The sequence below is a fragment of the Tachyglossus aculeatus genome, chromosome 21 (assembly GCF_015852505.1).
Source record: "Tachyglossus aculeatus isolate mTacAcu1 chromosome 21, mTacAcu1.pri, whole genome shotgun sequence".
NCBI classification, from domain to species: Eukaryota; Metazoa; Chordata; class Mammalia; order Monotremata; family Tachyglossidae; genus Tachyglossus; species Tachyglossus aculeatus.
In genome coordinates this window covers 38,852,070-38,870,364 of record NC_052086.1, presented here as the reverse complement: position 1 = coordinate 38,870,364, position 18,295 = coordinate 38,852,070, and the positions used below count along the sequence as shown (strand labels likewise).

General features: G+C 50.4%; 1 protein-coding gene across 1 annotated transcript in view; it reads left to right on the top strand.

Moving 5' to 3' along the window:
* The window catches only part of BICDL1 (BICD family like cargo adaptor 1), a 131,098-nt gene that overhangs the window by 111,337 nt on the left and 1,466 nt on the right, over positions 1–18,295 (top strand). Inside the window, exon 11 of the mRNA XM_038762753.1 lies at positions 5,960–6,080. Within this exon, the coding sequence (XP_038618681.1) occupies positions 5,960–6,080 (121 nt within the window). The remainder of the gene's footprint in view (positions 1–5,959; positions 6,081–18,295) is intronic.

The window sequence follows — 18,295 nt, the reverse complement described above, 5'->3', positions numbered from 1 at the left end:
AAGCAGCGTGGCCCAGTGGAAAGAGCCCGGGCTTGGGAGTCAGAGGTCATGGGTTCTAATCCCGGCTCCGCCACTTGTCAGCGGTGTGACTTTGGGCAAGTCACTTCACTTCTCTGGGCCTCATCTGTAAAATGGGGATTAAGTCTGTGAGCCCCACAGGCGACAACCTGATTGCGTTGTATCCCCCTGCCAGTGCTTAGAACAGTGCTTGGTACATAGTAAGCGCTTAAATGCCAATATTATTATTATTAATAGAAATAAATCAATGGCAGATCTGAACATAAATGAGAAGCAGCGTGGCTCAATGGAAAGAGCATGGGCTTTGGAGTCAGAGGTCATGGGTTCAGATCCTGGCTCCACCAATAATTGTCAGCTGTGTGACTTTGGGCAAGTCACTTCACTTCTCTGGGCCTCATCTGTAAAATGGGGATAAAGTCTGTGAGCCCCACGGGCGACAACCTGATTACCTCGTATCCCCCCGCCAGTGCTTAGAACAGTGCTTGGTACATAGTAAAAGCTTAACAAATGCCAATATTATTATTATTATTATTATTATTAATAGAAATAAATCAATGACAGATCTGAACATAAATGAGAAGCAGCGTGGCTCAATGGAAAGAGCATGGGCTTTGGAGTCAGAGGTCATGGGTTCAAATCCCGGCTCCACCAATTGTCAGCTCTGTGACTTTGGGCAAGTCACGTCTCTGGGCCTCAGTTCCCTCATCTGCCAAATGGGGATTAAGACCATGAACCTCCCGTGGGGCAACCGTGAGGTAACCTCCCCAGCGCTTCGAACAGTGCTTTGCACATAGTAAGCACTTAATAAATGCCCATATTATTATTATTATTAAATGCTGTGGGGCTGGGAAGGGAAGAAATAAAGGGAGCAAGTGGGGGTGAAGCTGAAGGGAGGTGGAGAAGGGACCATCCTGGAAAATCCTGCGAAAGGTTAATCTGATTTCTGAGCAGCTGGGCTGTTTGTCCTCTGACTCTTCAGCCCTCCTGTCCTCCCCCACCCTCCACAGCGAGCCCTTTTTGGGACACAGACTGTGTCCAACCTGATCGGCTTGTATCTACCCGAGCGCTTAGAACAGTGCTGGACATAGTAAGCGCTTAAAAGATACAATAAAAAAGTGAAAAGGTCTGTTTCAGGTGGGGTAGAGTTCATTCATTCAATCGTATTTATTGAGCACTTGATGGCGTGCAGAGCACTGTACTAAGCACGTGGGAGAGTACAATACAAAAATAAACAGACACATTCCCTGCCCACAATGAGTCTACGGTCTAGAGGGGGAGAGACAGATAAATAAAATTACAGATATGTACATAAGTGCTTTGGGGCTGGAGCCTATGGTCTAGAGGGGGAGAGACAGGTAAATAAAATTACAGATATGTACATAAGTGCTTTTGGGGCTGGAACCTATGGTCTAGAGAGGGAGAGACAGATAAAATTACAGATATGTACCTAAGTGCTTTGGGGCTGGAGCCTGCGGTCTAGAGGGGGAGAGACAGATAAATAAAATTACAGATATGTACATACGTGCTTTTGGGGCTGGAACCTACGGTCTAGAGGGGGAGAAACAGATAAAATTACAGATATGTACATAAGTGCTTTGGGGCTGGAGTCTATGGTCTATAGGGGGAGAGAGAGATAAATAAAATTACAGATATGTACATAAGTGCTTTGAGGCTGGAGCCTACGGTCTAGAGGGGGAGAGACAGATAAATACAATTATAGATATGTACATATGTGCTTTGGGGCTGGAGCCAATGGTCTAGATGGGGAGAGACAGATAAATAAAATTACAGATATGTACATAAGTGCTTTGGGGCTGGAGCCTACGGTCTAGAGGGGGAGAGACAGATAAATAAAATTACAGATATGTACATAAATGCTTTGGAGCTGGAGCCTACGGTCTAGAGGGGGAGAGACAGATAAATAAAATTACAGATATGTACATAAGTGCTTTGGAACTGGAGCCTACGGTCTAGAGGGGGAGAGACACATAAATAAAATTACAGATATGTACATAAATGCTTTGGAGCTGGAGCCTACGGTCTAGAGGGGGAGAGACAGATAAATAAAATTACAGATATGTACATAAGTGCTTTGGAACTGGAGCCTACGGTCTAGAGGGGGAGAGACACATAAATAAAATTACAGATATGTACATACGTGCTTTGGGGCTGAAGCCAATGGTCTAGAAGGGGAGAGACAGTTAAATAAAATTACAGATATGTACATAAGTGCTTTGGGGCTGGAGCCTACAGTCTAGAGGGGGAGAGACAGATAAATAAAGTTACAGATATGTACATAAGTGCTTTGGGGCTGGAGCCTACGGTCTAGAGGGGGAGAGACAGATAAATACAATTACAGATATGTACATACGTGCTTTGGGGCTGGAGCCAATGGTCTAGAAGGGGAGAGACAGTTAAATAAAATTACAGATATGTACATAAGTGCTTTGGGGCTGGAGCCTACGGTCTAGAGGGGGAGAGACAAATAAAATTACAGATATGTACATAAGTGCTTTGGGGCTGGAGCCTACGCTCTAGAGGGGGAGAGATAGATAAATAAAATTACAGATATGTACATAAGTGCTTTGAGGCTGTAGCCAATGGTCTAGGTGGGGAGAGACAGATAAATAAAATTACAGATATGTACATAAGTGCTTTGGGGCTGGGAGGCTGGAAGAGCAAAGGGAATCCAAGTCAGAAGGGAGAGGGAGAGGAGGAAAGGCGGGGCTTAATCTGGGAAGGCTGCATGGAGGAGATGGGCCTTCAGTAAGGCTTCGAAGGGAGGGGAGAGTCATCGTCCGTCGGATCTGGGGAGGGAGAGCGTTCCAGGCCAGAGGCAGGATGTGGGCTGTGGGTCAGCGGCGAGAGAGGGGCACAGTGAGAAGGTGAGAGGCACTAGAGGAGCCGAATGCGTGGGCTGGCATGGAGGAGGAGAGAAGGGAGGTGTCATAGAAGGGGGCGAGGTGGTGGACTGCTCGAAAGCCAGTGGTGCGGAGTTTTTGTTGGATGCAGAGGTGAATAATAATAATAATAATGACATTTGTTAAGCGCTTACTATGTGCAAAGCACTGTTCTAAGCGCCGGGAGGATACAAGGTGATCAGGTTGTCCCACGCGGGGCTCACAGTCTTAATCCCCATTTTACAGATGAGGGAACTGAGGCTTAGAGAAGTTAATTGACTTGCCCAAGGTCACACAGCTGACGTGGCGGAGCCGGGATTCGAACCTATGACCTTTGACTCCAAAGCCTGGGCTCTTCCCACTGAGCCACGGTGAACGGGCAACCACTGAAATCTTTTGAGGAGCAGCGGGGTGACATATCCTGAACGTTCCTGTAGAAAAAATGACCCGGGCAGCAGAGTGAAATATGGGCTGGAGTGGGGAGAGGCAGGAGGCTGAGAGGTCAGCAAACAAACCCGTTCATTCATTCACTCAATTGTATTTATTGAGCGCTTACCGTGTGCGGAGCACTGGACTAAGCGCTTGGGAAGGACAAGTCGGCAACATCTAGAGACGGCCCCTACCCAACAGCGGGCTCACAGTCTAGAAGGGGGAGACAGACAGCAAAACAAAGCATGTGGACAGGCGTCAAGTCGTCAGAACAAAATCCAGGAAAGATAGGATGAGTGACCGTATTAACGTGGGAGCAGTTTGGATGGAGAGGAAAGGGCGGATTTTAGAGTACGCTGGGGCCACCAGTCCCAAAGACAGAGAGCCGAGAGAGATGCCTGTTTGGTGGTGGCGTTTGTTAATCAATCAATCAATCAATCAATCGTATTTATTGAGCGCTTACTGTGTGCAGAGCACTGTACTAAGCGCTTGGGAAGTACAAGTCGGCAACACTTGTACTTATAGAGATGGTCCCTACCCAACAGCGGGCTCACAGTCTAGAAGGGGGAGACAGAGAACAAAACCAAACATACTGACAAAATAAAATAAATAGAATAGATATGTACAAGTAAGATAAATAAATACAGTAATAAATATGTACAAATATATATACATATATACAGGTGCTGTGGGGAAGGGAAAGAGGTAAAATGGGGGGGACGAAGGGGAGAGGAAGGAAGGGGCTCAGTCTGGGAAGGCCTCCTGGAGGAGGTGAGCTCTCAGTAGGGCCCTGAAGGGAGGAAGAGAGTTAAGCATTTAAGGGAGGAATGGTTAAGCACTTACTATGTGCCAAGCACTGTTCCAAGCGCTGGGGAGGATACGAGGGATTGGGATTGGGAGCTGGGATTGGAACCCTTCTGATTCCCAGGCCCGGCTCCATCCACTACGCCAAGCTGCTTCTTGTCTGTTGGCTTCGAGGTTCAAGTCTCTTCGCTTCTCTGGCCTTCAGTTCCCTCATCCGTAAAATGGGGATTAATAATAATGATGGCATTTATTAAGCGCTTACTATGTGCAACGCACTGTTCTAAGCGCCGGCGGGGGTTACAAGGTAGTCAGGCTGTCCCACATGGGGCTCGCAGTCTTCATCCCCATTTTACAGATAAGGGAACTGAGGCCCAGAGAAGTGAAGTGACTTGCCCAGAGTCACCCAGCTGACAAGTGGCGGAGCCGGGATTAGAACCCGTGACCTCTGACTCCCAAGCCCGGGGTCTTTCCGGTGAGCCACGCCCTGGCTCGGGCCGAGGGGCTTCGCTCCCCTGAGAGGCCCTCAGCCCCACCAGGAAACCCTCTCCCACCCCAAGCCGTGCTGAAGACAAGTGGTCTCCCCTCATGATCTCATCAGGGGTGGAACTGCTGCCTTCTGAAACTGGGGACAAGCTGCCACTGCCTCCTAGCCATCAGGCAGTCGTATTTATTAATAATAATAATAATAATAATAATGATGATGGCATTTATTAAGCGCTTACTATGCGCAAAGCACTGTCTAAGCGCTGGGGAGGCAGGTTGTCCCATGTGGGGCTCACAGTCTCAATCCCCATTTTACAGCTGAGGGAACTGAGGCCCAGAGAAGTGAAGTGACCTGCCCAAAGTCACACAGCTGACAGTTGGCGGAGCCAAGATTTGAACCCGTGACCTCTGACTCCAAAGCCCAGGCTCTTTCCACTGAGCCACGCTGCTTCTCTGTAAGCCAGTGGGGTTGGACACAGTCCCTGTCCCACGTGGGGCTCACAGTCTCAATCCCCATTTTACAGGTGAGGTAACTGTGGCCCAGAGAGCTGAAGGGACTTGCCCAAGGCCACACAGCAGACAAGTGGCAGAGCCGGGATTAGAACCCATGACCTTCCAACTCCCAGGCCCGGGCCTTAGCTACCACGCCAAGACTGTGAGCCCCATGTGGGACAGGGATTGTGTCCAACCCTATTATTCTCTATCTACCCCAGCGCTTACAACAGCTCTTGGCACATAGTAAGCGCTTAACAAATAGCACAGTTGTCAAATCATCATCATCATCAATCGTATTTATTGAGCGCTTCCTGTGTGCAGAGCACTGTTCTAAGCGCTTGGCAAGTTGGCAACACATAGGGACAGTCCCTACCCAACAGTGGGCTCACAGTCTAAAAGGGGGAGACAGAGAACAAAACCAAACATACTAACAAAGTAAAATAAATAGAATAGATATGTGCAAGTAAAATAAATAGAGTAACAAATATGTACAAGCATATATACAGGTGCTGTGGGGAAGGGAAGGAGGTAAGTTGGGGGGGATGGACGAGGGGGAGAGGAAGGAAGGGGCTCAGTCTGGGAAGGCCTCCTGGAGGAGGTGACTTCTCAGTAGGGCATGAGGAGTGTCTTCCCCGCCACCGCCCTCCGACCCCCAACCCGGCCTTACTGAGGTTCCAGGAGTGACTGACCTGGAATCGGGCCCCACGTCCACCCCGTCCTGGATGAATCAGAGGAGAGGGCCGGCCGTCCGGCCGCTCAGTCGGCCGGCCCCCGGGGTGCGAAGGCGAATCCGCTCCGAGGTGAGCCCGGCCCGGCCTGCTCTGTTTCAGGAAGAACGCGATGGAGCTGGAACTAGCCAAGTGTAAGGTTGACATGATGGCCCTCAACGGTCAGCTGCTGGACGCCATTCAGCAGAAACTGAACCTCTCCCAGCAGCTCGAGGCTTGGCAGGTAAACGGGAGCAGGGGGGACGTCTGGCCGGGGGGCCGCGGGGGTCTCTTTGCGGGAGCTGTTTGGGGACACGGGCTGGCCGGAGGCCAGCGAGGTCCGGCCAGCGAGGCGGCTTTTCTGGGGAGGGCCCGGACCTGGAGAAGAAAGCCCACCGACGACCGTCCTTCCCGTCCCTCACCGAGGGAAGCTGGACTGGATGGTCCATTCCCATTTTCCTCTCCCCGTCGTCGCCCAGGCTCCCCTTTCTCCCGGCCAAGGGCCAACTGACTCCGACTCGGGCGCCGGATCCGAGCGGGAAGCGCGGACAGAGGTTCCTTGGAATCGGGTCTCCGTGCCTGAAGCGGTTTATTTATTTATTTATTTTGCTTGTACCTATCTATCCTATTTATTTTATTTTGTTAGTATGTTTGGTTTGGTTCTCTGTCTCCCCCTTGTAGACTGGGAGCCCACTGTTGGGTAGGGACTGTCTCTAGATGTTGCCAATTTGTACTTCCCAAGCGCTTAGTACAGTGCTCTGCACACAGTAAGCGCTCAATAAATGCGATTGATGATGATGATGATGATGAGGGAGGCCCATCCGAGGCCCTGACCGGTGGCCACGGCGGCCTCCTCCCTCCCCGCGATGGCTCCGGGCCCCCGGTCCCCCGGCAACGGTTTCTGGTCTCCGTTGACATTTAGGCGGTGTCGCTGCAGGATGTGGGCGGGACCGGGACTCTTAAACAGCTCTTCCTGAGGAATCCTAACTGGGAAAGGGAAAATCCACCTGCTGGCTAAACCGCCTTTGGAGCTTGGTTGGGAAGGCCGGCCTCCGGCGGAGGAATGGGGGGACGTGGGGACTATAGTGGGAGGGCAACCGCCGCAGCCTCGTATGGCCTTGCCCTTCCCTGGCGTCGGGGAGTTGGTGACAGCTCATGGCTCGGGGGGTCAACCCATCAGTGGTATTTACTGAGCAAGACTGTGTGCTGAGCACTGTACTGAGCGCCTGGGGGACTATAAGTGGGTAGACACGATCCCTGCCCACGACGAGCTTATTCATTCATTCTTTCAACCGTTTAAGCGCTGAGTCCAGTGCTCTGCGCACCGTAAGCGCTCAGTAAATACGATTGAATGAACTGATTGCGCGCTTACTGTGTGCAGAGCACTGGACTAAGCGCTTGGGAAGTCCAAGTCGGCAACATCGAGAGACGGTCCCTACCCGACGACGGGCTCACGGTCTAGAAGGGGGAGACGGACGGCAAAACGTGTGGACGGTTGTCAAGTCGTCAGAATAAATGGAAATAAAGCTAGGTGCACATCATCAACAAAATCAATAGAATAGTAAATATGGACAAGTAAAATAGAGTAATAAATCTGAACAAACATATAGACAGGTGCTGTGGGGAGGGGAAGGGCGGTGGGGGTGGGGAGGAGGAGAGGAAAAAGGGGGCTCAGTCTGGGGAGCTTACAGTCTAGAGGGGACATTAATGGGACTTCCCAAGCGCTTAGTACAGTGCTCTGCACACAGTAAGCGCTCAATAAATGCGATTGATTGATTGATTAATGGAAATTAATCGATGACGGATGTGGACGTAAGTTCTGGGGAGCTGAGGGTGAATACCAAGCGGCCGAAGAGGTACAGATCCAAAGGCGAGGATGACGCAGAAGGGAGAGGGAAGATGGGGGAAATCAATCAATCAATCAATCAATCAATCGTATTTATTGAGCGCTTACTGTGTGCAGAGCACTGTACTAAGCGCTTGGGGAAGTCCAAGTTGGCGACATATAGAGACGGTCCCTACCCAACAACGGGCTCCCAGTCTAGAAGAAAGAGGACTTAATCGCAGAGGACCTCTCGGAGGAGATGTGACCTTAGTAAGGCCTCAAGGGTGGGGTCCCGGGGCTGTCACCGACAGTCTCCCCTAATCCTGAATCGTAATCCCCCCCAAGCGCTTAGTACAGTGCTCTGCACACAGTAAGCGCTCAATAAATGCGATCGAATGAGTCCTCTCCCGCCCTGGGTGGCGGAAATGCCTCCTCCCTCAGCTCTAGGCTCGGTCTTTTTCAACGCCGCTGTCTTCTCGTTTTCTCTCCTCTCTCCCGGCTCCAGTTTGCCTCCTCGGGGCTTTTCACTATCTGGCTCCTTTGGTTTCTGATCTAGTGGTGTCTCCCAGTTCCCGTATCTACAGCTTTGATTGTACCCCCCTCCTGCCTTTGAGGTGAGCGCCTCCATCCCTCCGTCCCCCCCCCAAGCCATCCGCGGCCCTCCCATCTCATCCCTGCCCGCGGCTCGCCTCACGTCGCATGCCATCGCCACGCGCCGCCCGTCGTCGCCGCGTCCGGGCAGGGCCGACGCCGCCCGGCTCCTCCTCTCTGGGGACGGAGCTCTGTGGAAGGCGCCACTTTTAACCAGAGCCGATGGGCCGGCTGGCCTGGGAGGAGGATGCCCCTTCCTCGGGGAGCCGGGAAGCGTGGATGCCAGGGGGCAGGCGGGTTCATCGCGGTGCCCGCGGAGAGCCTGCTGTTACCTCTTTCCTTTCCCTTCCGGTATTCGTTAAGCCCGGGGGTGTCTCATTTCCAAACGTCCAAGTGATAATTAGGACACTTCACTACGTGTCTTAGACTGTGAGCCCACTGTTGGGTAGGGACTGTCTCTATATGTTGCCGATTTGTACTTCCCAAGCGCTTAGTACAGTAGTCTGCACACAGTAAGCGCTCAATAAATACGATTGATGATGATGATGATACGTGCCACCTAGATGCTGGGCTAGAAACGAGTCAGTCGGGTTAGGCCCAGTCCGTGTCCCACAGGAGGGCTTACAGTCGAAGGAGGAGGGAGCTGGATTTATAGATAATAATAATAATGATGATGATGGTGTTTATTAAGCGCTTACTACGTGCAAGGCACTGTTCTAAGCGCAGGGGAGGTTACAGGGTGATCAGGTTGTCCCACAGGGAGCTCACAGTCTTCATCCCCCCCGTTTTCCAGATGAGGGAACTGAGGCCCGGAGAAGTGAAGCGACTTGCCCAAAGTCACACAGCCAAGTGGCGGAGCCGGGATTTGAACCCATGACCTCTGACTCCAAAGCCCGGGCTCTTTCCACCGAGCCACGCTGCTTCTCTAAGCCCCCAGCCCGGACGGCGGGGGTGGCGACTGCCTGCTCCGGGGACCCTGTCCACCCGTGAGGCTGGCACGGCCCCATGTCTCCCTCCAGGAGCTGAGGTGGGACTGAGAGTCAGGAGGACCGGGGTTCGAATCCCGGCTCTGCCTCTTGTCCGAGGTCACTTCACTTCTCTGGGCCTCAGTGACCTCATCTGGAAAATGGAGATTGAGGCAGCGTGGCTCAGTGGAAAGAGCACGGGCTGGGGAGCCAGAGGTCATGGGTTCTAATCCCGGCTCTGCCACTTGTCAGCTGTGTGACCTTGGGCGAGTCACTTAACTTCTCTGGGCCTCAGTTCCCTCATCTGTAAAATGGGGGTGAAGACTGTGAGCCCCACGTGGGACAACCTGATGACCTTGTATCTACCCCAGCGCTTAGAACAGTGCTTGGCACTCAGTGCAAGGCCCTACTGAAATTTTATTTTGTTAGTAACAAAATTTTATTTTGTTAGTATGTTTGGTTTTGTTCTCTGTCTCCCCCTTTTAGACTGTGAGCGCACTGTTGGGTAGGGACTGTCTCTATATGTTGCCAATTTGTCCTTCCCAAGCGCTTAGTACAGTGCTCTGCACATAGTAAGCGCTCAATAAATACAATTGATGATGATGATGATGATGATACTGAGAGCTCACCTCCTCCAGGAGGCCTTCCCAGACTGAGCCCCTTCCTTCCTCTCCCCCTCGTCCCCCTCTCCATCCCCCCCATCTTACCTCCTTCCCTTCCCCACAGCACCTGTATATATGGATATATGTTTGTACATATTTATTACTCTATTTAACTTGTACATATCTATTCTATTTATTTTATTTTGTTAGTATGTTTGGTTTTGTTCTCTGCCTCCCCCTTTTAGACTGTGAGCCCACTGCTGGGTAGGGACTCCAACTTGTACTTCCCAAGCGCTTAGTCCAGTGCTCTGCACACAGTAAGCGCTCAACAAATACGATTGATGATGATAGTAAGCGTTTAACAAATACCAACATTATTATTATTATGTGGGACAGGGATTGTGTCCAGCCCGATTTGCTCGTACACACCCCAGCGCTTAGTATAGTGCACGGCACGTAGTAAGCACTTAACAAGTGCCACAATTTATCGTTATTATTATTATTATTATGACTTGCTCAGAGCGGGCTCTTTATACGGCCTTTTCCGGCCTCGGTTTGCTCAGCTGGCAAATGGGGTGGCCAAAGCCCAGGGACTTGTTTGCTCTGGGCAAGGTGCCCGGGGTTAGCCAGCCAGCCAGCCTCCCCGAAATATCCTTCCTGCCAGGGAGGCCGGGGAAAGAGCAGTCCTGACGAGGGACCGGTGGCCAAGTCCAAAGGGCGATGCCGGTGGGTGCTGGCGTGTCACCGGAGACGATAATAAAGCGCTTACTATGTGCCAAGCACCGTCTGAGCGCTGGGATCGATCCCAGATAATCCGGTCGGACACAGTCCCGGTTCCACGCCGGGCCCCCGGTCCGAGTAGGAGCGAGAACGGGTATTATTCCACCCCCCATTTTACAGTTGAGGAAACCGAGGCCCAGAGGAGTGAAGTGACTTGCCCAAGGTCACACAGAAGGCAACTGGCTGAGAATCAATCAATCAATCAATCGTATTTATTGAGCGCTTCCTATGTGCAGAGCACTGTGCTAAGCGCTTGGGAAGTACAAATTGGCAACACGTAGAGACAGTCCCTACCCAACAGCGGGCTCACAGTCTAAAAGGGGGAGACAGAGAACAAAACCAAACATACCAACAGAATAAAAAAAATAAATAAAATAAATAGGATAGAAATGTACAAGTAAAATAATAAATAAATAAATAGAGTAATAAATATGTACAACCATATATACATATATACAGGTGCTGTGGGGAAGGGAAGGAGGTAAGATGGGGGGATGGAGAGGGGGGCGAGGGGGAGAGGAAGGAAGGGGAACCCAGGTCGTCCGACTCCCAAGCCCGGGCTCTTTCCACAAAGTCGCGGCGTTTCTCGACATGGAGCCGGAGGCCGGAATTGGGCTGCCCGGGCTGGGCCCCGGGGGGCAAAGGAGACCAGAGGCGTGTCCGGCATTTGTTCATTCATTCAATCGTATTTATTGAGCGCTTACTATGTGTAGAGCACTGGACTAAGAGCTTGGGAAGTACAAGTTGGCAACTTAGAGAGACGGTCCCTATCCTACAACAGGCTCACAGTCTAGAAGGGGGAGACAGACGACGAAACAAAACATGTGGACAGGTGTCAAGTCATCAGAATAAATAGAAGTAAAGCTAGATAATAATAATGATAATAATAATCATGGCATTTGTTAAGCGCTTACTAGGTGCAAAGCACTGTTCTAAGTGCTGGGGGGGGGATACAAGGTGATCAGGTTGTCCCACGTGGGGCTCACAGTCTTAATTCCCATTTTACAGATGAGGGAACAGGCTCAGAGAAGTTTGTGACTTGCCCAAGGTCACACAGCAGACGTGGTGGAGCCGGGATTTGAACCCATGACCTCCGACTCCAAAGCCCGGGCTCTTTCCACTGAGCCAAAGCTGCTTCTCTAGACCACATCATTAACAAAATAAATAGAATAGTAAATATGTACAAGTAAAATGGCAGCAGGCCCGGCAGGTTTAGGCATTTCCCGGCTGCCCAGTCCCCGGATGCAGCCAGAGTCAGGACCACGGTGCGTGGCTCAGTGGAAAGAGCCCGGGCTTTGGAGTCAGAGGTCATGGGTTCGAATCCTGGCTCCGCCACGTATCTGCTGGGTGACCTTAGGCAAGTCACTTAACTTCTCTGAGCCTCAGTTCCCTCATCTGTAAAATGGAGATTAAGACTGTGAGCCCCACGTGGGACAACTTGATCACCTTGTATCCCTCTCCAGCGCTTAGAACAGTGCTTGGCACATAGTAAGAGCTTAACAAATGCCATCATTATTATTATTATTATTATTATTATTAAAATGGAGATTAAGACTGTAGCCCCACGTGGGACAACTTAATCACCTTGTATCCCTCCCCAGTGCTTAGAACAGTGCTCTGCACATAGTAAGCGCTTAACAAATGCCATCATTATTATTATTATTATTATTAAAATGGAGATTAAGACTCTGAGCCCCACGTGGGACAACTTAATCACCTTATATCCCCCCCAGCGCTTAGAACAGTGCTCTGCATATAGTAAGCGCTTAACAAATGCCATCATTATTATTATTATTAAAATGGAGATTAAGACTGTGAGCCCCACGTGGGACAACTTAACCACCTTGTATCCCTCCCCTGCGCTTAGAACAGTGTTTGGCACATAGTAAGTGCTTAACAAATGCCATCATTATTATTATTATTATTAAAATGGAGATTAAGACTGTGAGCCCCACGTGGGACAACTTAATCACCTTGTATCCCCCCCAGCGCTTAGAACAGTGCTCTGCACATAGTAAGCGCTTAGCACATAGTAAGCGCTTAGCAAATGCCATCATTATTATTATTATTGAAATGGAGATTAAGACTGTGAGCCCCACGTGGAACAAGTTAATCGCCTTGTATCCCTCCCCAGTGCTTAGAACAGTGCTCTGCACATAGTAAGCGCTTAACAAATGCCATCAATATTATTAGTAGTAGTATTAAAATGGAGAGTAAGACTGTGAGCCCCACATGGGACAACTTAATCACCTTGTATCCCTCCCCAGTGCTTAGAACAGTGCTCTGCACATAGTAAGCGCTTAACAAATGCCATCATTATTATTATTATTAAAATGGAGATTAAGACTTTGAGCCCCACGTGGGACAACTTAATCACCTTGTATCCCTCCCCAGCGCTTAGAACAGTGCTCTGCATATAGTAAGCGCTTAACAAATGCCATCATTATTATTATTATTAAAATGGAGATTAAGACTGTGAGCCCCATGTGGGACAACTTAATCACCTTGTATCCCTCCCCAGCGCTTAGAACAGTGCTTGGCACATAGTAAGCGCTTAACAAATGCCATCATCATCATTATTATTATTATTATTATTAAAATGGAGATTAAGACTGTGAGACTCACGTGGGACAACTTAATCACCTTGTATCCCCCCCAGCGCTTAGAACAGTGCTCTGCACATAGTAAGCGCTTAGCAAATGCCATCATTATTATTATTATTAAAATGGAGATTAAGACTGTGAGCCCCACGTGGAACAAGTTAATCGCCTTGTATCCCTCCCCAGTGCTTAGAACAGTGCTTGGCACATAGTAAGCGCATAACAAATGCCATCATTATTATTATTATTATCATTAAAATGGAGATTAAGACTGTGAGCCCCATGTGGGACAACTTAATCACCTTGTATCCCTCCCCAGCGCTTAGAACAGTGCCCTGCACATAGTAAGCGCTTAACAAATGCCATCATTATTATTATTATTAAAATGGAGATTAAGACCGTGAGCCCCACGTGGAACAAGTTAATCACCTTGTATCCCTCCCCAGCGCTTAGAACAGTGCTCGGCACATAGTAAGCGCATAACAAATGCCATCATTATTATTAAAATGGAGATTAAGACTGTGAGCCCCACGTGGGGCAACTTAATCACCTTGTATCCCTCCCCAGCGCTTAGAACAGTGCCCTGCACGTAGTAAGCGCTTAACAAATGCCATCATTATTATTATTATTAAAATGGAGATTAAGACCGTGAGCCCCACGTGGGACAACTTAATCACCTTGTATCCCTCCCCAGCGCTTAGAACAGTGCTTGGCACATAGTAAGCGCATAACAAATGCCATCATTATTATTATTAAAATGGAGATTAAGACTGTGAGCCCCACGTGGGACAACTTAATGACCTTGTATCCCCCCCAGCGCTTAGAACAGTGCTCTGCACATAGTAAGCGCTTAGCAAATGCCATCATTATTATTATTATTGAAATGGAGATTGACTGTGAGCCCCACGTGGAACAAGTTAATCGCCTTGTATCCCTCCCCAGCGCTTAGAACAGTGCTTGGCACATAGTAAGCGCTTAACAAATGCCATCATTATTATTAGTAGTAGTATTAAAATGGAGATTAAGACTGTGAGCCCCACGTGGGGCAACTTAATGACCTTGTATCCCTCCCCAGTGCTTAGAACAGTGCTCTGCACATAGTAAGCGCTTAGCAAATGCCATCATTATTATTATTATTAAAATGGAGATTAAGACTGTGAGCCCCACGTGGAACAAGTTAATCGCTTTGTATCCCTCCCCAGCGCTTAGAACAGTGCTTGGCACATAGTAAGCACATAACAAATGCCATCATTATTATTATTATTATTAAAATGGAGATTAGACTGTGAGCCCCACGTGGGACAACTTAATGACCTTGTATCCCTCCCCAGCGCTTAGAACAGTGCTTGGCACATAGTAAGCACATAACAAATGCCATCATTATTATTATTATTAAAATGGATATTAAGACTGTGAGCCCCACGTGGGACAACTTAACCACCTTGTATCCCTCCCCAGCGCTTAGAACAGTGCTCGGCACATAGTAAGCGCGTAACAAATCATCATCAATCGTATCTATTGAGCGCTTACTGTGTGCAGAGCACTGTACTAAGCGCTTGGGAAGTACAAGTTGGCAACCCAAATGCCATTATTATTATTATTATTTGCTGGGACCACCAATTGGAGTACCTCATCTGCCACCGATGGGCCCTGCGGCCCTTCCCCTCTTGGCTCCCGCACCAAAGCTCCGCTTGGTGGGAGCGGGGGCCGTGCAGGAGAGGGAGACGGGGGGGTCAGAGGTCACTCGGGCCAGACCGCCGTCGCCGCGTTGGGTGTCCGTGCGTGCCATCGGTGGCCCCCGACCTCGCTCGGGTGGCTCGGGACGGCTGCGACCCCGAGGGCCGCCGGGAGTTGCGGTCACGGGAGTGCTAAAAATACCACATTAGTGCTCTTGTGACTCCCGCTGCCCGAAACACTTCCCGTGTCGGGGGATGTCCGCCCGCAGCGGGCTGGCGGAGGGGGAGAAAGGGGGGCGGTCCAGCCACGCTGACCCCGGGGTTGGGGAGGGAGGGAAACCAAGGAAGCGCGTAGGCCGTAGGGCGAGGAAGGGCGGGCCGTCCCGAGGCCGGGCCTCCGGGATGGACGTGGTGAAGGGGAGGCAAAGCAGAGGCAGCGATGACTTCTCCAACAAACCCACCTCACACGTTTTAAATATGCCAGGCCGCGTCCCCTGCCCCTCATCCAGTCATTCATTCATTCAGTCGTACTTATTGAGCGCTTACTGTGTGCAGAGCACTGTACAAGTTGGCAACATATGGAGCCGGTCCCTACCCAACAGCGGGGCTCACAGTCTAGAAGGGGGACAGAGACAACAAAACAACGCATATTAACAAAATAGAATCAGTAGAATAGTAACTATGTACAAGTAAAATAGAGTGATAAATCTGTACGAACATATATACAGGTGCTGTGGGGAGGGGGAGGAGGGGGCTCAGTGTGGGAAGGCCTCCTGGAGGAGGTGAGCTCTCACTTCCCAAGCGCTTAGTACGGGGCTCTGCACACAGTAAGCGCTCAATAAATACGACAATGACTGAATGAATGAAAAGGGAGGAAGAGAGCTAGCTTGGTGGATGGGTGGAGGGAGGGCATTCCAGGCCAGGGGGAGGACATGGGCTGGGGGTCGACGGCGGGACGGGGGAGAACGAGGTACAGTGAGGAGGTGAGCGGCGACAAAGGAGCAGAGGGTGCGGGCTGGGCTGGACAAGGACAGAAGGGAGGTGAGGGAGGAGGGGGCCAGGGGATGGACAGCCTGGAAGCTGAGAGAGATGAGTTTTTTGCCTGGTGCGTAGGTTGATTGGTAGCCACTGGAGATTTTTGAGGAGGGGAGTAACACGCCCAGAGCGTTTCTGCACAAAGACGATCTGGGCAGCGGCGTGAAGTATGGATTGAAGTGGGGAGAGACAGGAGGATGGGAGATTGGAGAGGAGGCCGATGCAGTAATCCAGACGGGATAGGATGAGAGCTTGAACCAGCAGGGTAGCGGTTTGGATGGAGAGGAAAGGGCGGATCTTGGCAATGTTGCGGAGGTGAGACCGGCAGGTTTTGGTGACGGATCGGATGTGAGGGGTGAACGAGAGAGCGGAGTCGAGGATGACACCAAGGTTGCGGGCTTGTGAGACGGGAAGGATGGCAGTGCCGTCAACAGAGATGGGAAAGTCAGGGAGTGGGCAGGGTTTGGGAGGGAAGACGAGATCAGTCTTGGACATGTTGAGTTTTAGGTGGCGGGCAGACATCCAGATGGAGATGTCCTGAAGGCGGGAGGAGATGCGAGCCTGGAGGGAGGGGGAGAGAGCAGGGGCAGAGATGGAGATTTGGGTGTCATCAGCGTAGAGATGAGAGTTGAAGCCGTGGGAGCGAATGAGGTTGAACCACCAGGGTAGCGGTTCACCCCACACCCCTCGCCCTCGCTCCACAACCGGGCCAAGTGCCCAGTACAGACTGGGCCGGTCACTGCTGGTTCCTGTCAGGCTGGGGAGAGCACGGCGGACTTCCCAGCCCTACTGAAACAATCAATCAATCATATTTATTGAGCGCTTACTGTGTGCAGAGCACTGAACTAAGCGCTTGGGAAGTACAAGTTGGCAACATATAGAGACAGTCCCTACCCAACAGTGGGCTCACAGTCTGAAAGCCAACTCTCCATTGACCTGCCCGCTCAGAGCCAACGGCGGGGCCCAGGCCTACGTCTGGATAATGTCTTTGGCAGAGCCCAAAGCCCACGGGACTTCCTAGAGGAAGCGGGCTCTCCGATCCTGGGAATAATAATAATAATGATGGCATTTATTAAGCGCTTACTATGTGCAAAGCATTGTTCTAAGCACTGGAAGGTGCTGCTGGGCCTGGGCCTCCCATGCCTGCCGGCTGGACCCAGCCAGAAAGAGATGCTTTCAGCTATTGTCTCCCTCTGTAATAATAATAATAATCACCGTGGTGTTTAAGCGCTTACTACGTACGAGGCACTGTACTAAGCGCTGGGGTACGTACAAGTTAATCAGGTTGACAGTCACCGTCCCACTTGGGGCTCACAGTCTTAATCCCCATTTTACAGATGAGGGAACTGAGGCACGGAGAAGTGAAGTGACTTGCCCAGGGCCACGCAACAGGCAAGGGGAAGAGCCAGGATTCGAAGCCAGGTCCTCCTGATTTCATTCATTCAGATGGTATTTATTGAGCGCTTACTGTGTGCAGAGCACTATACTAAGCGCTTGGGAAGTACAGGTTGGCAACATACAGAGACGGCCCCTACCCAACAGCGGGCTCACAGTCTAGAAGGGGGAGACAGACAACAAAATAATACATATTAGCAAAATAAAATAGAATAGTAAATTCATTCATTCATTCATAACCGCTAGGCCACGCTGCACGCGGCTCAGTGGAAAGAACCCGGGCTTTGGAGTCAGAAGTCATGGGTTCAAATTCCGGCTCCGCCAATTAGCTGTGTGACTTTGGGCAAGTTATTTAATCAATCAATCAATCAATTGTATTTATTGAGCGCTTACTATGTGCAGAGCACTGTACTAAGCGCTTGGGAAGTACAAATCGGCAACATATAGAGACAGTCCCTACCCAACAGTGGGCTCACAGTCTAAAAGGGGGAGAGAGAGAGAACGAAACCAAACATACTAACAAAATAAAATAAATAGGATAGATATGTTAATTTTAGATTTAAGTTCTCTGGGCCTCAGTTCCCTCATCTGTAAAATGGGGATGAAGACTGTGAGCCGCCCTGTGGGACAGCCTGATCACCTTGTATCCTCCCCAGCGCTTAGAACAGTGCTTGGCACATGTAAGCGCTTAATAAATGCCATCGTTATTATTATTAATATGGCAGAGAGAAGCAGAAAACCGCATCATACAGTCCCCAGCCCAAGAGCCCCTCCAAGGATGAGTCCCCAGTCCAAGAGCCCCTCCGTGCTCTAACCCAAGGGTCCCAGCGGCAGATGGGGAGAAAAGTCTCTCCTAGACTGTGAGCCCACTGTTGGGTAGGGACCGTCTCTATACGTTGCCAACTTGTACTTCCCAAGCGCTTAGTACAGTGCTCTGCACGCAGGGAGCGCTCAATAAATACGACTGAATGAATGAATGAAAAGGATAAT